A 24398-nucleotide genomic window follows, 5' to 3' on the forward strand; every position below is an offset into this window, starting at 1 on the left:
CCGTAAAATTACAGCGGAGCAGTGTGGCTCTCGATGTCATATGACGGCGCCCCAAAACGGCCTTTCTCGCGCGTCCGTGGGGGCACGCAGTGCAGCATTCGTGGTTGCGCCGTGTTGCTAGGACACGGCGCAACCCTGATCTTGGTAAAGAGCCAATGACGTGGTTCTTTACCCATGTGATCGGCTGTGTCCAATCACAGCCAGTCACATGTAAATGAGGAAGTTCTGTTTACCGACTCTCCTCGCCTCAGCCGATCAGCAGCTCCTCCTCAAAGGGGAGTTTAGGACAGGTAATCAGGGAACTGACCATCAGTGCCCTGATTACAGAAAAGTGGAAAAAACAACGCAGACAATCCGTGCCCATAGTGCTGCCAGTCAGTGCCTGGTCATCTGTGCCGCTCATCAGTGCTGCCTGTCAGTGCGGCATATTAGTATTTCCTCATCAGTGCAGCCTATCAGTGCTGCCTCATCAGCGCACATCAGTGAAGGAGAAAAATTACTTATTTATTTTTTTTTTTTAGTAAGAAATAGAAAATCCCAGCGGTGATTTTAATACCACCAAAAGAATGCCCTATTTGTGTGGGAAAAAAAATGATAAAAATTTAATATGGGTACAGTGTAGCATGACCGCGCAATTGTCATTCAAAGTGTGACAGCGCTGAAAGCTGAAAATTGGCCTGGGCAGGAAGGTGGTATTGAATTGGTTAACTATTAAGGATTGTTTAGGCAGCTTGTATTGTTTAGAATAACATGCAAGGGGCAATTTAGAGACAGATTGGTTAAGGTGCTGAGCTTATAACAAAACCTAATATCAGGAATATGAAATAAAATATCAGTATTGTGAAATTAATGTAGATGACTGTCACAATTTGTTTCACCTACATGAGATTCCGAATTAAAATCACAGTTAAATGTTTGCTCTTCTATTTACTATTTTCTTCTCTCTCCTGTTTAGGATCCTTGGGATGCCCCGCATGTTCCTGTATTGTTTTCTATTTTCTGTGGTGTGTTAGTTGCCGTTTCTTACCATCTCAGCAGACAAAGCAGTGATCCATCTGTCCTCATGTGAGTTATTGGATGAATAAGAGTATGCAGAGCTGTTAAATAACATGCCAGGAATTCCAAAACTTAGCAAGGTGTAGTTGCTTAACCAGCTAATACCACATAATTTATAATAAGATAACCCAGAGCTTACGTGAAAGAAAACCCTGACTAGAACCATTCTTGAAAATGTTCTTTTCCTCTCCTCCTACCTATCTTTCTTAACCTGTATAAAAAGGTTTGTATACTTATTTTCAATCCACTTAAGTACGATCACGTGATCCTGCAGCTGTGTATAAGGGAGCGCTCCACAACACCTGTGAATTCCAGGAGCCATGACGTCACCCATTGGCTTCCATGGCCCAGCTGTTCTTGGGACTTCCTCCTCTCCCCTATAGCAACCGCTCACAGAAACACAGTGAAGCTGCGGAATAGCATGACAGGACCAGTGCAGATTAGTCTTAAAATGTATCCCCATGCAGGGAGCTAGGGGTTTAATCTCGACCTTGCTAGACGTGTACAAGACCTGTGTACATCGTGTAGAAACGAGATGTCTGGACGGCCGCACTCCATTGCAATCCTGTTTGTGAGGTAAAATTTATACAGCATACAGTGGTACAGGAACAAAACAGTTGATGCGTTTCGCACTTGTATCATTGCTTAACCATAGCTACAATATGCATGACCAAACTCCATACATATATATACATATATATATATATATATATATATATATATATATATATATATATATATATATATATATATATATATATATATATATAGTAAAAAAACAATGGTATACATAATTACCTTGAGTTAGATCAGGTGCACTCCAAACAGACAACCAGGCTGCCAAAGCAATCAGTGGTGATCAGAATTAACCCTTAAAAAGGTCTATTACAGATCCCAAATCATTTTGCCATTTGCAAGCCTTATTACACATAACGTATTATTAATACAAAATTATATTCGTGTGTATATCCATACCACCTCATAACATATCAGAGACAGACCAATGATTTTATCACATGGGAACCATATACAAACATTCACTTGTTCACTAAAATATCTGTTCAAATACGGATAAAGATAAAAAATGTGAGTCCATATAAAACATACGTCAGCACAATACTATACTGAAAATTCATCGTATTGAACCATATTTATAATGCAAACCAAATATACTAAAGTGCTGACGTACTCCTAAGACACACCTGGAGAACGATCACACCAAATGAGAAAGAAGAGACACCTCTAATAGATGTCTGGATTTTCTCAATGCCTTGTATTACTAAGCTAGAAACATCCTTGTTATGATGTTCACACCAGTGCCGGGCCACATTGGTATTATGATCCTTCTCTATGTCATACAGATGATCGTGCAATCTATCTGCGTGTGGTTCTACCTACATATTGAATGTAGCACAATTCACATGTAATGACATAGACCAAAAATCGGTGTTACAGTAAAAAGAAGAGATTTTGTACCAGTTGTGGCCGATCAAAAAGAACTTCCCTTTTTGATATGTATACAATATGAACACCCTTTCAGACCGCATTTAAAGGTACCCTTAAACTGCAGTCAATGACCTGTGCACAGCCTGGGCTTAGATTTCAGGGTGTTTTATATCTAAAGTCTTAAGCAAGGTATGGATACACTAGTTAAATGACAATCTCTGCATCAACACAAGCAATGTTTATTGATCTATCCCGCTGTGTCTTTTTAGCCTGACAAGGGGACCATCCCCCCCATCCCTTCACTGGTTTTCCAGCATGACCATTCAAAAGAAACCCTATTCTGTTGAACAGACAGCAGTACACATGGACTGAAAATCATCCCGCTTATGCATGAATTGGCTGAATTTTGGTCTATGTATATCTGGCTTAATGCTGTTTCTTGCATGTACCATAAGATACCTGAGCTTCAGCACTCTTGTTACCCTAGGCTGTTTCAGACTAGGGTAATTGACTTCTATTCTTGTTTTTTAACAAGAGAACTATACAGGGTAAATTTATTAGGATTTTTAGTAAGCCGTTTATGAAAATATATGTAAGTATTTCATTTATTGACTGCTGTGTGATTCTTGAGCAAGGGAATGTGGCTGTCAGGGTATACAATTATATTTTTAGGTAGATTGCCAGCTTCCAGTTGGCGCATACTGCTACTGATGAAGAGGGGCAGCTTTTGTTAAATAAGAGGAAGAAGGAGCAGGTATCCAGACAGAAACTTCAGGTGGCCTACTAGAAGTATGCCTAGTTTTCTATGGTACATTAGAATTTAGGCGTTGGCAGTTCTGTGGGGTCAGCACCACAGAATGGTGTCATACAACAGGTCACACGCAGTGAAGGCCGTTGTTCCGTGAGAATTACCTACCCGTGAGAAAAACCTACCCCTCGTCACTTCCGGTACTCGGCACTGTATGTAATGCAGCGGGTACATTAAAACAGCTGGGCTGCAATACAAATCATCTCCGCTCCTGTCACTGTCACTTCCCTGATCTCGGATAGTAAATATAAAAGCGGCAGCGGCTGTATGAAAAGATAAATCACGGAGCCGAAAGCCGCTTTTATATTTACTTGCCGAGAGCAGGGAAGTGGCCGGAACAGGAGCGGAGATGATTCGTAGTGCCGCACAGCTGTTTTATGTAAGCGCCGCGTCGGTAGGTTTTTCTCACGGTACACCGTGATCGTTTCATACTAGTGCGCTTGCGCACTAGTAAGCTCCTCTATTCTTCCATCACGTATCCGGGGCTCTGAGCATGCGCAGTGCTGCGCTGCTCAGCTCTTTATGGCCGGAAGTGACGAGGGGTAGGTAATTCTCACGGGGTAGGTAATTCTCACGGAACACCGTCTCTGTGTGCAGCTATAACTGCTATGAATCGGATCTAATTAAAAAGGCCAGTCTTGCACTATGCAAGTGCTATGCCAGTCTTGTGCTATGCTAGTTATTATAAATTTCTGTTTTAAATTGGTTAAGGCTCACCGTGTTTTTTCTCTTACGTCCTCGGACAGTCGTCGCCGCTCTTAATTCATTACGGTTAGGCTTCATAATATTGGCATTTTATAATTCATTCATAATACTATGAAGCCTAATCGTAATGAATTAAGAGTGGCGAGGACTCCGAGAAAATAATTTTACGGTAAGATTTTACAAAAATTCAGTTTTTTTCCCCACCCCCTGCACACACACACACAGCAGTTTCACTACGCATGTAATAGTTCGGTCTGGATTCTGTATTGCCCACTGGACAGTTTTTGACATGAAAGAATGTATTAGGGGGATCAGTGCTCTTGCATCTATGTTTGATGTAAAGTAAACCTGTCATGAGAGAATCGTGAAGGAGGCTATTTCTGACCCATCCTTCTAAAAAATGCTAGTTTCCTGGCTAATATGTTCTTTTAGGGTCAGCAGTCAAGTATAACTTTTTTTTTTTTCTTCATCTTTGACTTTCCTGATCTGTATACTGTAATCAAAGGAAATGAGCCAATATGCTAACCAGGAAACTTGCATTTTCAGTAAGAATGGCAGTTCTAATGCTTTTATCATGATCGGTATACTTTTTGTATTAATCATTTCTTGTTTTGTTTAGCTCACTGGTGCAATCAAAAATCTTTCCAAATAATGAGGATAAAAACCCAGAGGACCCTCTGTCAGAAGTGAAGGACCCCCTTCCAGAGAAGTTGAGGAATTCTGTTGTAAGTGTTAAGCACTGTAATGTTTCAAGCTTGTGGTTGTACTTTTTAAATGGGTGTTAGCACAATTGTGAAACTGTAGAACCTTTTTTCACTGATTCAAGTTGACCTTTCACAGTAGCACATTTTTAAACTGCAAATGCTTGTGGAGATTTAGAGTTGCCACAATGCAAAATCTTGAGGTGGCTGCAGCAAAACTGTTGGATCGCCTTTAAATTATGTGAAATATAGAACTGCATAGTCTAGGATAGGATGGGACATGATGACAAAAAGCTTCATTGGTATAGCCTTGTTCTACTGTGAGTTGGTAAGGCTGATATCACACTAGCTATGCTGCTGCTGTTGAGCTGACGCCAATGTACAACTACACTTTTCTTAATGGGCCTTAAGGCCCATACACACTTGATGGAAATCGGACGAAATATCCTCCCATTTTTCTCTCTTGCTCAGCGTTTTCTTTACCGTTTTTAGTTGACCGTGCATAAATGTTCACGAAATTTCTCGTCCGATTTTTTTTTTTTTTGGGACATTTGTTCCTAGACTTCCGGGTCGTCAGCAACTTCAAATCATGCGCGGTCTTTCGTATCCAATTTTTCGCGGACGTACTGCATACACATTAAAACGAAAATTGGTCGGCTGGGGACGGACAATAAACATTTTGGTGTTTGTCCCTCCGTTTTTTTATCCGTTGAAAATGTCAGCATCGGCTGCTGAAAGTTGTGTACACTAGCCGAAAATCGTACGATTTTACCTCGGACGGGAATTTTCAGAAGATTTTCTACTAGTGTGTACCCCACTTTACTCCCTAGCATGATCAAACACTGCAGAATCTCAACTACTTGCAACAAAGTGACATCTTGCCAGTCTGGCTATGAGAAGTTCAGGAACATAGGTAAAAGTGAGTGGACCCTTAGCGATTCTGTCACTAGTGATTTGTTTTCCAATGAGAGAATTGCTAGTGTGTCATGACTCTAAATTAGAGCAAGCAAATGTAAGCCTTCAACAGTATATTTAGAAAGCTGCTACCTTTTTATGTAGTAGCGTAAGTAGAGAGGCCTAGTCATGACTGGACTTGTGCACGAATCTGAATAGTCTTTCTAAATATGACATTTGCTATCCATCAAAACCTGTGCCCCCCGCCCCCCACCCCTCTTGCTTACAATCCTCCTAGGCCTCTTGCACACTGCAGCTTAAAAAAAGCTCCGTACGGCTTTTTTTTTCTTTACTGAGCTAAAATACAGCCCATTAATTGTAATGTCCCTATGCATGTAAAGCGCCATGCATTCTTCAGTAAAAAAAGATAGGAAAATCTGCATTTTTGGACAGTAATTTAAGCCTCATACACACAAATGTCCATTTACATACTGTGCAGAACAAGAATGCGAAAATATGTTTTCTCACAAATCCATAAAGAAGAAAAAAAAAAAGGCTGAAAGTAGATGCTCAAACAGGATTATCGTGTGCAAGAGGTCTTATTTTGATGTGGGAACAGTCAGGCAGTTAAAGCGATTGTAAACTCTTGTTTTATTTTCCTATAAAAATAACAAACATGTTATACTAAAGCTGGCCATAGACTAGCTGAAAAATCATTCAAACTCCTTTTCGAAAAAAACGAAAAATCGGCCTTAAGAGCAGACGATCGTGCCATCATGTAATGACCAAATTTTAAACGATAAATCATTCAATGGACATAAATGAATCAGTTTTTCGTTCAGATTGTCACATATGCCTAGTGCAAACAGTTCGGGCGAGAAACACATTAACCTTTCAATTTATCGTTCGTTTGGCAGAATTTTCCAAACTGTTCCTTCGATTTTTCGGCTCGGAAAATTTAAAACTGATTTCTATTTGTGTCCATTAACTGAGAACGAACGAACGGACCAAATGACAGATTTTCGAATGATTTTTCGGCTAGTGTATGGCCAGCATTACCTACTTTTGTTGCAGTGGATTTTCACTGAGCAGCCTGGATCCTCCTCTCGGGTCCCTCTTCTGCTCTCCTAGCCTCTCCCTCCTTCCTGTTCAGTGCCCTCACAGCAAGCAGCTTGCTATGGGGGCACCTGAGCCAAGTCACAGCTCTCTGTGTCTATTCTCACACAGAGACTCGGCACTGCCCCCCTTTCCGGATTGGTTAGCTGATTTTGATTGACAGCAGGGGCAGCCAATGGCGCTGCTGTTGTCTCTCAGGAGAGGAATCTCTGGCCCAGATCTTGGCTTTCCTTCAGTGGGGAGTTTATTAAAAGTTTGCCTTGAGTACTATCGAGGGTCATGTTTCGGCTTTGGCAATTTTCTTCCAAAGGCCCATGGCCGCCCGTTCCCTGGTGCGTAACTTCTTCCAGGGGGTACAACACTTGGTACTTCCGGTGCGACCTCCGTCACCAACTGGGGACCTTGATTTGGTGCAGTCGGTTCTTCAAGAACCTCCCTTTGCAAGTATTTGGGGGTCTCCCCTGCCTACCTTATTACAGAAGGTGGCCTTCTTGGTTGCTGTCACTCTGCGTGCAGGGTGTCGACACTGGCGACATTGTCCTATCGTTCTCCCTATATGTTGGTTCATGGAGACAAGTGGTACTTCGTCCGGTTCCGTCCTTCCCTCCGAAGGTGGTTTCTAGTGTTCACTTGAACGAGGACATTGTATTACCATCTTTGTTTCCTAAGCCCAAACATCCTAAGGAATGTGCATTGCATACTCTGGATATAGTTCGGGCACTCAAGGTGAACTTGGCGACTACTGAGTCTTTTAGTGAGTCAGGTTTGCTCTCTGTGCTCACAGATGGCCCTAAAACAGGGCTGCCTGCATTTGCTGCAACTATTTCCAGTTGCATCGGGCAGACGGTGGTGCAGGCTTATTCAATTAAGGGTCAGGTCCTACCTTTCCCTGGTTCGGTGCATTATACTCGGGCGCCTAGTGCTTCCTGGGCTTTTCGCCATACAGGCATCTGTACTTCAGGTTGCAAGACGGCTACCTGGTCTTCTGTTCACACCTTTACCAAATTTTATAAGGTGGATGTGCTGGCATCTACAGATGCCTCTTTTGGCCGCAAAGTTTTGCTGGCTGCTGTCTGTAAGGCTTTTGTTTCAGGTGGGCCTCATCTTTTGTCCCGATGAGATTTATCTTACCTGGTTGGCTATGTTTAGCCTTGGGGACTTGTTGTTTTCTGCTGTTCCCACCCCTCATTTTATGGCACTGCTTTGGGACGTCCCAACTGATATGGATCAAAGAACTGCGTCCGTCATTGAACGATAGAGAAAATATATATATATATATATATATATATATATATATATATACACACATACATACAATGTTTGGAGGGTTCCAAGTCATTTTCTAGCCAAAAAAAAATAGATTTTTGATTTACTATAAAATCCTTTTCTCTTAAGTTCTTTGACAGACGCAGTCCTCTGATTCCATATCAGTAGGGTTAAACTGCCCCCTACAGGAGTAGGACATTAGGCAGAAAAAAGTTCCGGCTACACCTATGGGCAGTCCCGGAGGGTACACCCTCTCTCTTCCTGCATAAGATGTCAAGTTTTGTATCAAAGCAGTGTCAGAAAAGTAACGCCAATCCAACTCAAACTAGAGGGGCGGGTACTGCGTCCGTCAATGAAGAGAAAAGGATTTTCCAGTAAGTTAAAAATCCAGTATATATATATATATATATATATATATATATATATATATATATATATTATATAATTTTTTTTTTTTTTTTTTCTAGCAAAGACTCTAGAGAATAAAGTGGCGGTCGTTGCAATATTTTTTGTGACGCGGTATTTGCGCAGCGGTCTTTCAAACGCCATTTTTTTTTTTTGAAAAATTACATTTCACTGCATTTTAAAAAAAAAACTAAACAGTAAAGTTAGCCCTTTTTTTTTTTTTTTTTGTTTATTGTGAAAGATGTCACGCCGAGTAAATGGATACCTAACATGTTATGGCTTAAAATTCCGTACACCCGCAGAATGGCGACAAACTACGGTCAATAAAAATCTCCATAGGCGACGCTTGAAATTTTTTTTTTATATATATATATATATATATTTTTAAATTTTAGCAGTTTAAAAAAAAAATAAAAATCTGATCAAATAAAAATCTGATCACTTTTATTGCTATCACAAGCAATGTAAACATCCCTTGTGACAGGAATAAGCAGTGACAGGTACTCTTTATGGAGGGATCGGGATTCTAAAGACCCCAGACCCCACCACTGCACTTCAATGTATTCAAAATTTTTGAATACTGTCACTTTTTTAAATTCGCCACATTTAGCAGCCGAGTAACCCGGATGTGACATCATCACGCCGCTTCTGGGTTGCTACATCGGAGACCCGATCAAAGCCTAATTCCAGCCGGTGGGACGGGAGACCCAGGAAGAGCCGCGGGGGGGGGGGGGGGGGGCATCCCCCTGCCACTCGCTGGGGTAATGGCCGAGTGGCTCCCGAGCCACATCGGCCATAACCACCTGCAACCTGACTGCCGGGTCTAAAAAATGGTACCAGGATGATGCCTCTAGCTGCAGGTATCACCCCGGTACAATCACTTCTCCGAGACGACGTAGAGCTACTTCGATACGCAGGAAGTGGTTAACAAAGGCGGCAGCATGTTTAGGTGACATCTGACCCTTGACTAAAAGCAGATTCTGCTAAAGCACACTTTAACAAGCAAATGCCCTTGTTTTACTTTTTGATTTAATTTTTTTTTTTTTGTCTTTTGGCTTAAAGTATTAATGTGTTTACGTAGAAAACTTGTCTATCCTAAATTCATTTTCTTAAAAAACTTCATAGTGATGTGGTACCTGCAGTTTATTGCAGAATGCTTTTGGATACATTTCTAGTAATTTCTCGCAATGATCTCAATTTTATAACATGTTTCTTGTTTTTGCTGTTATTATAGTATTCTGCTTAGTGCAATCTAATTCCAGTGCATGTTTTTTTTTCTAGAATGAGAGACTGCAGTCTGATCTGGTTGTCTGCATAGTGATTGCAGTTTTGTATTTTGCTATTCATGTCAGCACTGTGTTTACAGCATTACAGGTAAGATTGATTGTTTTCACAGATGTATTCTTCCCATGAAAATACTTGTAGCTGCTAGTTAACTAGTGGTATTTAAAAAAAATAATCCATTTAATAAACTACATTCTACCTAAAATATCTACTTATTTACTGTACATTGTTTTTTTTTTTCTAGCCTGTTCTGAGTTACGTTCTCTATGCAGTAGTTGGTTCAGTTGGTTTCCTAACTCACTACGTTCTACCACAAGTACGCAAGCAACTTCCCTGGCACTGCTTCTCTCACCCGCTGCTAAAAACTAAGGAATATTACCAATTTGAAGTTCGAAGTAAGTAAAGTTAGGTTTTTATTTTTAGAGTGTTTCTTGTGGCATACTTTGAACATTCTGATTTTATTCCCACTCTTTTAGATTGTAAGCTTTAACGCGCAGGGCACTCTAACTCCTCCTGTATTGAATTTTATTGAAACTGTACTGTTTGCCCTAATGTTGTAAAGTGCTGTGCAAAATGTCAGCGCTATAAAAATTCTGTATAATATTAATAATATTTCAGCTTAGACATTTCTCTGCTATGTTGTAAATTTCAGATCTTGAGTTTCTCAGTGATCCCTAGCATCAAATTATTAGAGGGAACTCCATACCGACGGTTTTAAAATTTTGTAAAGCGGTAAAAAAAAAAAAACCTAAAAGCAAACCGTTAATAAATTGCAGCTTACCAACTCTTCGATGTGATGGCTACATTCACAAAATGGTGATTAGGGCGGTTGCAAATTTTAACAGCAGAAATCTTTTGTTTACTGCTGCAGATGAGAGCAGCTAGGCGCAGCTGCCGGCCCTGTTGATATAATGACCGGTCCCCAGCGGTCCTAGCTATTTGTTGCACTCTGCACAGCCAGCATTTACCTTCGGTGATCACTGCCGGACACACTGCAAATAGCTGCAGCCACCAACAACCTGCCATAGTGAATGGGGGGCTGCAGCTGCACTTGGCCACTCTCACTTGCAGCTGTAAACAAAATACTTCTGCCACTATAGTTTACGCAGGCCTTAATCGTCATCGTGATTGCAACCTTTTTTTTTTCTTTTTTAGGCCTACCTCCTTTTATGTTCACCTTATGATCCAGCCAGTAAGGGCACGTAGGGAACAAGACATTCTGCCTTGTCCATGCAATGGGACTGTACTGTGCTGCCTCTGATTTTAGATGCGAGCACCTGAGCAAGGGTTCCCACAATAAGCTGCGAGTGGCAGCCTCATTAAAAGCAATAGGAGGCTGCCAGCTTTCGCAGCTGATCGCAGCCACTTGAGTGTAATTGCTCATACAGCAATCACATGTGAGTGATTGGCTTGGACGCAGAATGCACCCTAAAGTGTTTTCTTGCAATAACAGCAAAAAAGATAGTTCCTATTTCTCTTACGTCCTCTGACAGTCGCCGCCCACTCATACAGTCTTCACCTCCTCTTATCCATAGGAGCAAGCTAGGCATAAGACTTGTTAAAAACAAAGTAATTTACATTGACACACCTATGGTGGCTGTCCCACTGGTCCAATACCCCCCTGCTATCAGCCATCCCAACTCAGTTTGTCTTCTGCCTAGTTAGGAGTAAGATAGGCTCTCCCTGTGCTGGGGCTACAGTCTCAGCCTCCTTCTATTTCTTATGATTTTATTTCTGCAAATGCGTTTTTTTCTTTGCATTACTAGCTGTTTATCAGCGTTTAGTTAGTCACTTCTTCAAGATGATGACGGCATTGCGGAGCTGGGAGAGTCGCACTGGTCGTCCTGGTATCCCAGGACAGAGGGCCTTATGGAATCCCAGCCCACCATCGAGCATTTAGCAGGCTATGCGTACGCCCTGGCCTCGCAAACGACCCATCCCTGTCCTCAGGGATGAAAGCCCGCGAGGTGGCCACCTCGCCTGGACGTCTCTCCCACGGTTTCCGTGCGCTGCTAGAGTCCTGCGTTTTTGGCTGACGGCACCCCCGCCATCTGGGGTGGGAGGTTTCCCGTCGATGTGAGGCACCCACGCCATCGGGTACGGTAAGTACATTCTGTGTGGGGCCTCTGTCTTGGGCTGGCAGTCCTGTGTGTCTGTGGTATCCCCTAATGTCTGTGCATTTTTGGGGCTCCCTTTCTCCCGGTCCCATTGGGGACTTTAACTCAGCTAGTTCGCTATGTGGGTTGTGGGGGTCCCTCTCCTATTGACACTTTATGGTGTGTGTGGAGGTGCAGACACGTGCGGCGACCGCTGCGGGGTTGAAAACCGCCGGTCCGCCATTTTAGGTGTGGGCAGCATGCTGGCTTCACTGTGGGCACTTCTGCAGCGATGTATGTAGTGTATTTTGGCGCCTTACGGCGCCATCTTGTGTGTGGCAATGTGTTCTCCTGAGAACATGTCGGCGGCCATTTTCCTGTAGCCTCCTATTGCTTTCTATGGGCAACCATGTTTCCTTAGTCTGAAGTCCTAGTTCAGCCTCCTGCGGTGAGATCACTTTCTCTTTCTGTAGAGTCTGTGGGGTCTGTCTTTGCTGATTTTTTGTGGGAATACCTCTGGCTATCAGCTTATTCCTGTTTGGGTGTCTGCTTGCAATATCCTTCATAACGATGTACTGCGGGGGATCGCGGTGCGCTTAAAGGGCCAGTACCTTAAAAAAAAAAAAAAAAAAAAAAAGTTTTTTATTATGGAGTCCCAGGACAGCAAATTTCCCCCAGCTTTGGTGGATGATTCAGGTTCCTCTGCACTTGCGACTTTAGCGTCCAAAGTGGATCTTTTGCTGACTGAACGGGATGCTAGAAAAAGGCCTAGGCTCTTTCTTCTGATTCTGAATCTGACATGGTTGCCGTAGATAGTGTGCCCCTTGAAGGGTCTCGCTCTTCTCAGTCTGAGGGGAAGGCGGAGGATGCGGGGGTGGATGATTCCCCCCCTGGGACGGCCGAGGACCGCACAGCTATGGATGTGCTGATCATTGCCGTTAAGGAAACACTACACTTAGAGGATGAGCCCAACCCTCCGGGAAAACGGTCCTCTTTTGGTACCCACAGATCCCGTAAGGTGGCGCAGGTATTTCCTTGCCCCGCTGAGTTCCACGAAACTGTGAATGAACAATGGCGCAACTTGAAGCGCACTTTTGTGGTGCCTAAGAAGTTTCAACTCCACTACCCCTTTGCGTCTCCTACGGATTCGCGCTGGTCTGTGGCTCCGAAAGTGGATCACACTGTGGCCAGATTGAACAGGGCCACTCTGGTAACCACCGAGGATTCTCCGGTGTTTAAAGATCCTACGGATAGGAGGCTGGAATCTCTTGCCCCACATTCCTACATGGTGGCGGGTTCCATGCTGAAACCTATTTTCGCCTCGGTCATGGTGGCTCAAGCCGTGGCTGATTGGACCAAGGTGCTCAGACGCACCCTCGTGGCTGAGTCTGCCCCCCCCCCCTACTAGCTTGGGGATGGTGCACCAGATTTATCAAGTGGTCATGTATTTGTGCGATGCGGCCTTGAATGAGGCCCCATTAGCTGTGCGCTTATCTAGTGTCGCAGTACTTAATCGCCGCTTGATGTGGTTAAAAAGCTGGTCGGCTGACCAGACTTCCAGGAAGACGGTGTCTGACATCCCTTATGCTGGGTCTCGTCTTTTTGGAGAATCCCTGGATGAATTGGTTAAAGGTGTCACTGGGGGCAAGAGCACTCTGTTGCCCCAGAATCCTAGGGGTAAGTCTTTCCGCGGTAAGCGGGGCCCCTCCGTTAAATCAAATCAGGGGTCCTTTCGTGCCTTCAGGACAAGGGGAAACCTTCAAAGGGCCAGGGTGGCCAGAGAAAGTCCTGGGCGGGCAAGCCAAAAGCTGCCCAGGCTGGTGCGGCGGCACAGTCCGACACTGCCTGAAGGGGCGCCCTCACCCATTTCAGGAGTGGGGGACGTCTGCGCGGTTTCCTCCAACCTTGGCTGCTCTGGATTCCGGACAAGTGGGTTCAGGAAATCATTCGATCAGGTTACAAAATCGAATTCCTTTCGCGACAGGGGACAGATTCTTTCCCTCAAATCTTCATTTGACTCCCAGATCGGCTGCAAGATCTTCATCGGGCGGTTCAGGATCTATTCGCCCAGGGGGTAATCGTCCCGGTGCCACATCGGGACAGATTTCGGGGGTTTTGCTTGAATCTGTTCACTGTGCCCAGAAAGGAGGGCAAGGTGCGTCCGATTCTGGACTTAAGCTTTGAACCACTTAGTGTGCGTTCAAAAATCCGCATGGAATCGCTCTGCTTGGTGGTGGCCTCCCTGAGTCCGGGAGATTTCCTGGCTTCTATCGACCTAAAGGATGCGTATTTATACATCCCCATATTCGAGGGTCATCAGAGGAACCTCCGATTCGCTATCGCGGAGGAACACTATCAGTTTGTGGCGTTACCTTTCGGTCTCGCTTCGGCTCCAAGGGTGTTTACCAAAGTGCTGGCTCCTGTTCTGGGCCTATTACAGGCACAGGGCATTGCGGGCTTGGGTTATCTGGACGATCTCCTGTTAAGATCAAGTGCCAGTCAGAGCCTGCTGCGCGATCTGTCCACTACGGTTTAGACTCTCCAGGAGTCTCCCATATTTGGGAATGGTCTTGGACTCCGCCCAAGCGAAGGTGTTTCTACCGGAGGACAAGCTCTGGACTCTGCAGAGCAAGGTAAGGTCCCTCAGGGACAACGATTCCTAGTCGCTCAGGACCTGTATGCGATCCCTTGGATTGATGGTGTCAGCCTTCGAGGCAATACCGTTTGCACAGTTTCACACGCGGTCTCTCCAAGCGGAGATACTGGCCAGGTGGGACAGGCTCCCTCAGTCCTTGGACCTGAGGGTGTCTCCGAGTCCCCAAACCAGAGTGGATCTTCTGTGGTGGCTTTGGTCCCCGGCTGTAGCGGAGGGGAAATCCTTCCGGCCGTTGCTGTGGACGGTGATTACCACAGATGCCAGCTTGTCGGGGTGGCGTCCTGGGCAACCTGTCTGCCCAGGGCACGTGGTCGGTGGAGGAATCCTCCCTACCAATAAACATCTTGGAATTGAGAGCGATCAGGCTGTGCCTGCTCCATTGGTCGGATTGTCTTCAGGGCTGCCCTGTACGGGTGCAGACGGACAATGCCACTGCGGTAGCTTACATCAATCACCAAGGGGGCACCAGGAGTGCCTGGGCGGCTCAGGAAGTGACCAGCATTCTGTATTGGGCCGAGACTCATGTCCCAGCAGTTCACATTCCGGGTGTGGAGAACTGGCAGGCCGATTGATTATCTGAGCCGCCAGACCCTGGACCAGGGGGAATGGTCCCTGCACCCGGAGGTTTTTCAGATGCTGTGTGCGAAATGGGGATCCCTGGATGTGGATGTGTTTGCGTCCCGGCTAAACAACAAGGTGGGAAGGTTCGTTGCAAGAACGCGCGATCCTCTGGCAGACGCCTCGGATGCGCTGGTGGTGCCTTGGCACCGGTATTGTCTGATGTATGCCTTTTCCCCGATTCAGTTGTTCAGGTTCCTGCGCAGGTTGGTCTTGGAACCGAAGTTGGTGATTCTGGTGGCCCCGGACTGGCCACGCTGGTCCTGGTACGCGGACATCATTCAACTGGCCGTCGAGCCTCCGTGGCGGCTACCGTTACGAGATGATCTACTGTCTCAGGGACCGATCTTCCATCCTGCTTTACAGTCGCTGGCTTTAACGGCATGGCTGTTGAAAGCCAGGTCCTGAGAGACGGGTCTCTCTTCTGAGGTCATTCCTACCTTGCTCAAGGCTAAGAAAGCCTCGTCCGATAAGATCTATTACCATACCTGGAAGGCTTATTTTGCCTGGTGTGAGTCCAGAGGCTTCCCTCCTCGTTCCTACTCAGTGGCGAGGGTGTTAGCCTTCCTACAAACTGGTGTGGACCAGCGCCTGGCTTTGTCCACGATTAAGGGCCAGTTGTCTGCACTGGCCGTCCCTTTCCAGCGCCCGTTGGCGTCTAACTCTTTGATTCACACCTTTATTCAAGGTGTGCGTCACTTGGCCCCTCCTTGGAGGGCGCCCCTACCTCCCTGGGACTTGAACTTGGTTCTGTCCGTTTTGCAATGTTCTCCCTTTGAAAACATCCGGGAGGTTTCTTTGCCTCTGCTGACGAAAAAGGTTGCTTTTCTGGTAGCGATCACTTCTGTACGCAGAGTGTCTGAGTTGGCGGCCTTGTCTTGCCGCTCCCCTTACCCGGTGGTTCATAGCGATAAGGTGGTCTTGCGACCCAACCAGTCCTTCCTTCCAAAGGTGGTTTCTGATTTTCACCTTAATGAGGACATTGTTTTGCCTTCGCTTTGTGTGAATCCTAAACATCCTAAGGAGTTTGCCTTACGTTCCTTGGATGTTGTCCGGGCTATCAGGGTTTACCTGTCGTCCACTGAATCCTTTCGGAAGTCGTATTCTCTTTTTGTCCTTCCTGAGGGACCTCGGAAGGGTATGGCTGCGTCTGCGGCGACCTTTTCAAAATGGATCAGACAGACGATTGTGCAGGCCTATTCGATTAACCACTTAAACCCTGCTCACATTGCTGCTACTGCGGCAATGTGGCACGATCCTACGTCGCTGGACTCCGCCCCTTGTGGGCGGCGCTCGCGCGCCGCCGGAGGCTCGCTCCCGCTGTGTTCATTCACACGGGGAATCGGGCCAGGGGAGGAGCAGGGGCGATCACCGCTGCTCTGCCCCGATCGTCGGGGAATCGAGTGAGGAGATCCGCCCGCCTGTGTAAACAGAGCGGGCGGATCTCCACAGTGACAGGGACTGACAGATCGGAGTGTTCAGCATAGCTGGACATCCGATCTGTCCTTCTGTCACTCAGTCACCTCCCCCCCCCCACACGTCAGTAAGCACCAGGCATACATTAACCCCTCCCTCTCCAATAAAATTAACCCCTTCCCTGCCAGTGTCATTTTTACAGTAACAGTGCATATATATATAGCACTGATTACTGCAGTAATGTCACTGGTACCCCCAAAAGTGTCAAAAATGTCAGTCAAGAGTCCGATCTGTCCGCCGCAATATCGCAGTCCTGCAAAAAAAAATCGCAGATCACCGCCATTACGCGTAAAAAAAAACACCAAAAATGACAGAAATCTTTCCCTTAGTAAACGGAATAACTTTTGCGCAAACCAATCAAAATACGCTTATTGTGATTTTTTTTTTACCAAACATAGGTAGAAGAAAACAAATTGGCCAAAAATTAAAAAAAATTTGATTTTTACATTTTTTTGGGGGGGAATTTCATATAAAAAAATGTGAAAAATATTGTTATTTTTTCAAAATAAACGCTCTTTTTTTGTTTATAGCGCAAAAAGTAAAAATCGCACAGGTGATCAAATACCACCAAAAGAAAGCTCTGTTTGTGGGGAAAAAAGGACGTAAATTTCGTTTGGGTACGGCGTCGCACGACCGCGCAATTGTCAGTTAAATTCGCACAGCGCCGAATCTCAAAAAGTGGCCTGGACGGAAGACAGCAAAATCCTCCGGAGGTAAAGTGGTTAAGGAATGGGTACCACCCTTCACTGTCAAGGCGCACTCTACCAGAGCGGTGAGTACGTCCTGGGCCCTCCGGCATCAGGCTTCGGTGGTCCAGGTGTGCAAGGCTGCGACTTGGTCGTCTGTGCACACCTTTTCAAAATTCTGAAATTGAAATTGATGTTCTGGCATCGGCAGATGCCTCCTTTGGCTGCAAAGTTCTGTGTGCGGCAGTGCCTTAAGGGGACCCTAGTTTTGCAGGGCCCTGGCTGTTGGGGTTGTTTTCCCCCTTGTTTATTTGCTTTCCTGGGTTGTTGCTCCAGTTGAGCTTTTCTGTTGCCCAGAGGATACCCTTCTGTTCACGTAAGGTTCCTTTCTCTGCGGTGGGTGCTGCGTTGCCTTTCTGACGGTTGCGTTTCCCACCCCTCATGTCTACACTGCTTTGGGACATCCCATTGGTGAAGACTGTATGAGTGGGCGGCGACTGTCAGAGGACGTAAGAGAAAACTGAATTTTTGTAAATTCTTACCGTAAAATTCCTCTGACAGTTGCCGCCCCTCTATTTGGGGTTCTTTGGACTTAACTGCTTGCTACCAAACTGAGTTGGGATGGCTGATAGCAGGGGGGTATTGGACCAGTGGGACAGCCCCCATAGGTGTGTCAATGTAAATTACTTTGTTTTTAACAAGTCTTATGCCTAGCTTGCTCCTATGGATAAGAGGTCAATACCCATTGGTGAAGACTGTATGAGTGGGCGGCGACTGTCGGAGGACTCAGAGAAAGGCATTTTACGGTAAGATTTTACAAAAATTCCGTTTTTCATACACATTAATGAATGGGGAATTTTTTTTTTTCTTAGTCACGAAGTAGGAAGTATTCCATTCATTAAGTGGTTGTAAACCCTCACATATATCCAGTGAAGTGGCTTTCCTGAGGTGATACATAGCGATGAAACAAACCCTACCTCAGTTGCCCTGAGTTGTACCTGTTTATCCTCAGTCTTCTCCTTCTCTACATTCATTCCACGTTCCGCATTTTTAAAGCTTGTCTGAACTTTCAGAAAAAAGGGGGCAGACAGCTGAAATTACACTTTGCATATCTCATTGAGGAGAGCTCTGAGAGGTGATTGGAGTGAAGGTACACATACCCCTGCAAACCGGAATAGAGCTGAGGCTTTAAATCATTTGGAGGTTCCTTCCTGTCACCATTTTTTCTCTTGGTGTCAGGAAAACTTGTCAGAAGGGATTCATGCTGATAGCAGAGAAATAAAACAGCAGAAAAAAATGAAACCTGGAGCTCTTATTTGAGACAAGTACGGACTATACAGGGATAGGCTTTGTTCATATTTTATGTCTGAACTTTACAACAACTTTAGGTTTTCATAGTTTGGGTGGCCTAAAAGTGTTGGTCACCCAAACCATCTTTTTTGCACCTATTAACCACTTGAATGTTGGTTTTTATTTTGTAATCTTTAATCTGTACTCCCAAGCAGTACAACCCCACTTATATGCTAGTTATTGTATTGTAAATGTGTATCTCTGAAATTTTGATTGACTGTTTTTCATTCCAAACTTAATGTTTTTTTCCAAGATGCTGCTCACATGATGTGGTTCGAGAAGGCTCATGTTTGGCTGCTTTTTGTTGAGAAGAATGTTATTTATCCTTTGATAGTTCTCAATGAACTGAGCAACGGTGCCAAGGAAATAGGCAGTCCTAAGAAATTAGGGGCAGAGTGAGTATATTATTTAAATTCTTTGTCAGGATTGTATCTTTAACTGTAAACCCTTTACAGGGCCGGTGCAAGGATTTCTGCCTACACAAGCGAAGCTCCATTTTGGCGCACCCCCCCCCCCCCCAACGGCCACCCACCTCCCTTGCAAAAATGTTTCTTTCAATAATTTTTTTATATATATATGCCCTCCTGCTTTCATTATCCACCCCGTCTCCATTAACCCCCCTTGCTCCTTCTTCCATCATCCATCCCCCCTGGGCCCTGCTCTGCTTCCGCTATCCATACCCCGTGCTTCCCCCACTCCTTCTTCCATTATGCCCTCCTGCTTTCATTATCAACCCAGTCTCCATTAACCCCCCTTGCTCCTTCTTCCATCATCCATCCCCCCTGGGCCCTGCTCTGCTTCCGCCATTCCTCCCCCCCCCCCCCACTCCTTCTTCCATTATGCCCTCCTGCTTTCATTAATTATCCACCCCGTCTCCATTAACCCCCCCTTGCTCCTTCTTCCATCATCCATCCCCCCTGGGCCCTGCTCTGCTTCCGCTATCCATCCCCCGTGCTTCCATTAACCCCCCCCCCCCTCCTTCTTCCATTATGCCCTCCCTCTTTAATTAATTATCCACCCCGTCTCCATTAACCCCCCTTGCTCCTTCTTCCATCATCCATCCCCCCTGGGCCCTGCTCTGCTTCCGCTATCCATCCCCCGTGCTTCCCCCACTCCTTCTTCCATTATGCCATTGGCGGAGCTAGACTTTTAAAACAGGGGTGGCAAGGTATTATTTTGGGGGGTCAATATACAAAATGTTAGTGTCAGATTTGTCCACCGCAATGTCGCAGTCCCTCTAATAATCGCTGATCGCTGCCATTATTAGTAAAAAACTGTTAAAAAATAAAAAGTTCCATAGTTTGTAGATGTAATAACTTTTTTGCAAACCAATCAAAATACACTTAGGATTTTTTACAAAAAATATGTGGCAGAATACATATTAGCCTAAATTTATGAAAAAATTTGATTTTTTTCATTGGGAATGTTTTATAGCAGAAAGTAAAAAGGATTTGTCGCTAATTTTATGTTTATAGCGCAAAATATAAAAACTGCAGAGGTGATCAAATATCACCAAAAGAAATCTCTATTTGTGGGAAAAAAATACATCAGTTGTATTTGGGTACAGCGTCGCACGACCGCGCAATTGTCAGTTAAAGCAATGCAGTGCCTTATCGCAGAAAATGGTCTGGTCATTAAGGGGGAGCTGAAGTAGTTAAAGGGTCAGTTTTTTCAGATAATTTTGCCCATTTAAGACTTTTTTCTGAGCGGTCAGGGGATGGTAAAAACGGGCAACTCAAAGTCTAGATCACAACTGGAACCCCTCTACATGTTATTAGCCCCATAAAAATCTGCCACTCTGCTAAAAATAAAAATAAATTGCGTGACTTTGAGGTCGCAAAAGTGAGAAAGGGGCCTTCAGTAATTAAGGTATAGTGTGCCCCCTTTCAATGCAGAGAGACCAGCGTGCCCCCTTTCAATGCAGAGAGACCAGCGTGCCCCCTTTCAATGCACAGTGACCAGCGTGCCCCCTTTCAATGCACAGTGACCAGCGTGCCCCCTTTCAATGCACAGTGACCAGCGTGCCCCCTTTCAATGCACAGTGACCAGCGTGCCCCCTTTCAATGCACAGTGACCAGCGTGCCCCCTTTCAATGCACAGTGACCAGCGTGCCCCCTTTCAATGCACAGTGACCAGCGTGCCCCCTTTCAATGCACAGTGACCAGCGTGCCCCCTTTCAATGCACAGTGACCAGCGTGCCCCCTTTCAATGCACAGTGACCAGCGTGCCCCCTTTCAATGCACAGTGACCAGCGTGCCCCCTTTCAATGCACAGTGACCAGCGTGCCCCCTTTCAATGCACAGTGACTAGCGTGCCCCCTTTCAATGCACAGTGACCAGCGTGCCCCCTTTCAATGCACAGTGACCAGCGTGCCCCCTTTCAATGCACAGTGACCAGCGTGCCCCCTTTCAATGCACAGTGACCAGCGTGTGCCCCCTTTCAATGCACAGTGACCAGCGTGTGCCCCCTTTCAATGCACAGTGACCAGCGTGTGCCCCCTTTCAATGCACAGTGACCAGCGTGTGCCCCCTTTCAATGCACAGTGACCAGCGTGTGCCCCCTTTCAATGCACAGTGACCAGCGTGTGCCCCCTTTCAATGCACAGTGACCAGCGTGTGCCCCCTTTCAATGCACAGTGACTAGCGTGCCCCCTTTCAATGCACAGTGACTAGCGTGCCCCCTTTCAATGCACAGTGACTAGCGTGCCCCCTTTCAATGCACAGTGACTAGCGTGCCCCCTTTCAATGCACAGTGACCAGCGTGCCCCCTTTCAATGCACAGTGACCAGCGTGCCCCCTTTCAATGCACAGTGACCAGCGTGCCCCCTTTCAATGCACAGTGACCAGCGTGCCCCCTTCAATGCACAGTGACCAGCGTGCCCCCTTCAATGCAGTGACCAGTGTACTTGCCCCCTTCAATGCAGTGACCAGTGTACTTGCCCCCTTCAATGTAGTGACCAGTGTATGTGCCCCCTTCAATGCAGTGACCAGCGTACGTGCCCATTTCAATGCAGTGACCAGCGTGCGTGCCCCCTTCAATGCAGAGATCAGCGTGCGTGCCCCCTTCAGTGCAGTGACCAGCATACCATTCCCCGAATGCAGAGATCAGCGTATATGCCCCCTTCAATGCAGTGACCAGCATACCATTCCCCCAATGCAGAGATCAGCATACATGCCCCCAATGCAGTGACCAGCGTACATGCCCCAATGCAGAGATCAGCGTGCTTGCCCCCAATGCAGTGACCAGCATACATGCCCCCAATGCAGAGATCAGTGTGCGTGCCCTCTTACCTACCTGGAGCAGCAGCGGGCGGCTTCTTCTCAGTCCCGGCGACCGGCGGCGCGTCTCCACGAGTCCTTCCAGCGGCGGGCGGCTTCTTCTGAGTCCCGGTGACCGGCGGCGCTTCTCCACGAGTCCTTCCGCTTCCGCCTCCTCCTCGGCTAACGGCAAGGGGTTTGCCTTGCGGCCAATCAAGAAGCGCGTATCGGACGCGCTTCCTGATTGGCCAGGATCGGTGTGACAATAGCGAATTTTCATTCGCTATTGTCACGCAATGGGTGGGCTCGGGATGCACTGCTCTGCACCCCGGGTCCACCCTTTGCATTGCCCTATTAGAGCCTCTGGCTCTAATCAAGTGATGCAAAAAAAAATCCCATTGAACTCCATGCGTCCAGTGCCTCTGCATGCAGATTAGGGGGCCGGATGCATGGATGGGGGGGGCGGCGCCCCTGCGCCCTCTGTACACCGGCCACCACTGTGGATGGATTCCCAGGGATGCCCCTCCTATCCAGTCACACAGGGAGACTTGCTCAGGCACTCACCTTCTTCCTCCCCCCCCCCCCCCCCCCAGACACTCACCTTCTTCCCCCCCCCCCCCTCGGGCACTCACCTTCTTCCTCCTCCCTCCCCCCCCTCAGGCACTCACCTTCCTCCTCCTCCCTCCCCCCTCGGGCACTCACCTTCTTCCTCCTCCCTCCCCATTCCTCTTCCCACTCACATTCCTCTCCCCCCCCTCGGGCACTCACATTCCTCTCCCCCCCCCTCGGGCACTCACATTCCTCTCCCCCCCCCCCTCGGGCACTCACATTCCTCTCCCCCCCCCCCTGGGCACTCACATTCCCCCCCCCCCCCGGGCACTCACATTCCTCTTCCTCCCCCCCCCCCCTCGGGCACTCACATTCCTCTTCCTCCCCCCCCCCCTCGGGCACTCACATTCCTCTTCCTCCCCCCCCTCGGGCACTCGCATTCCTCTTCCTCCCCCCCCCCCCCGGGCACTCGCATTCCTCTTCCCCCCCCCCCCCCCCCTCGGGCACTCGCATTCCTCTTCCCCCCCCCCCCCCTCGGGCAGTCGGGCACTCACATTCTTGGGCTGGAGGCAGAGCCAATGCTAGCCTAGGCGGCAAGGAGAGGAATTTGAAATCCTCCTCCTCTCGTCATGTGACAGCAGAAGAGGTTCTCGGAGCGGAGGAGGATTTCAAATTCCTTTCCTCTCCTTGCCGCCTAGGCTATTGGCTCCGCCTCCACCCCCCTCCGTCGTCTTCTGGCTGCAGCGCTGCTTGACACTCGGGGCTAATAACTTAAAACGATCCACACGGGCGGGCGGTGGCAACTCCGGATAATAAAGTATTAAAAAAAAAAAAGTTAATTTTTCCGCCCCATCCCCGGCTGCGGACCTGCCCGCCCCAAGTGGCCGCTTGGTCCACCTGGTGGTTGCGCCGGCCCTGACCCTTAATCATACCTTTAAAAAATCATAACCTTTCTCTTCCCAGGAGTTTATTGACATTGTATGATATTCTGGCATAATTTAAACTTCACATTTTATCCCACTTCTGAGGATTCAACTGTTTGGCTGTACCAGAAGATTTAATTGCTAAAGGCTACCCAGAGATTTAGCCTGGGAAGTGGTCAAAGCAGGCAGCCAATCCTAGATGATGGAGACATCACCTGCCTTGCTACTGCATGTGTGCTAGGGGCGTGCTGTAGGGCCAGGAAAGCCCCTGCATGCCTATGGTTCACTGTAGGCTTTGACTTACTTTAGGCTGGATAGTTAGGGGAAGAGGGGGGGGGGGTTTGCAGACTCTCCAAACATTCCTTAACATACTATGCTGATACTCATTGGCCCCTCTTGCCTGTCCATCCCAGAAGCTTGTGAGTGACGTGGGATGGATGAGAGAAGAAGGCTGCCATGGATCAGCGTGCCAAAATAGGTAGACCTGTCACAGCAGCTTCCGTGTACCGCACTCCGTGAAAAAACTTTATCTACAATAGACTACTGCACCTCTTCTTCCTCATGCTGTCCTTAAATTTTATTGGGACCTGCTAATAATTTTCTGTAGAAGGGGGAAAAGAATGCTGCACCCTGGTTATGTTTGATCTTTTCCATGTTGTTCAGGTAGATCTTTCAAGGGTTGCCTACCCTGCTTTAGGTCAAAAAAATACCATCCAAATGAACAACCTTTTTAACATTTCTGTTTTGTTGCTTTTGGATCATATGAATGGACTATTACATTTAGTATCTTTGTGGAAAAAAAACAAGGTTTTAATATTGACCCTGTTTTTATATCAGGCTGTCTGTGTCAGACTGCCAACTATTTTTTTTTGCCTTGAATTTAAGGCATAGTTTTTAGAAGCTGATGACATGAGGGCTAGCTGAAACCAAGTTTCTGCCATCCCCCTACAAGTCCTCTTTACTTATAAATAAACTTCTTATCCAGCACATCTGCCTAGCTTTCCTGAGGTTAAAAGGTGTTTAAGGCTGTCAAGGCTTCATCTCTAGTTTTCTTTGCAGTACACTATTCACCATGCTCTTAACCCCTTGGCTGCTCACAGAATACC

General features: G+C 46.6%; 1 protein-coding gene across 8 annotated transcripts in view; it reads left to right on the top strand.

Annotated features, from left to right (window-relative positions):
• Nucleotides 1-24398, top strand: part of PCNX1 (pecanex 1) — a 388730-nt gene that overhangs the window by 279715 nt on the left and 84617 nt on the right. For all 8 annotated transcript variants that reach the window (XM_082275578.1, XM_082275580.1, XM_082275581.1 and 5 more), the window contains 5 exons: nt 956-1065; nt 4635-4740; nt 9679-9771; nt 9926-10076; nt 18817-18958. In XM_082275578.1, the coding sequence (XP_082131704.1) occupies nt 956-1065; nt 4635-4740; nt 9679-9771; nt 9926-10076; nt 18817-18958 (602 nt within the window). The remainder of the gene's footprint in view (nt 1-955; nt 1066-4634; nt 4741-9678; nt 9772-9925; nt 10077-18816; nt 18959-24398) is intronic.

This window comes from Pelophylax lessonae (assembly GCF_965119305.1).
Source record: "Pelophylax lessonae genome assembly, chromosome: 13".
NCBI classification, from domain to species: domain Eukaryota; kingdom Metazoa; phylum Chordata; class Amphibia; order Anura; family Ranidae; genus Pelophylax; species Pelophylax lessonae.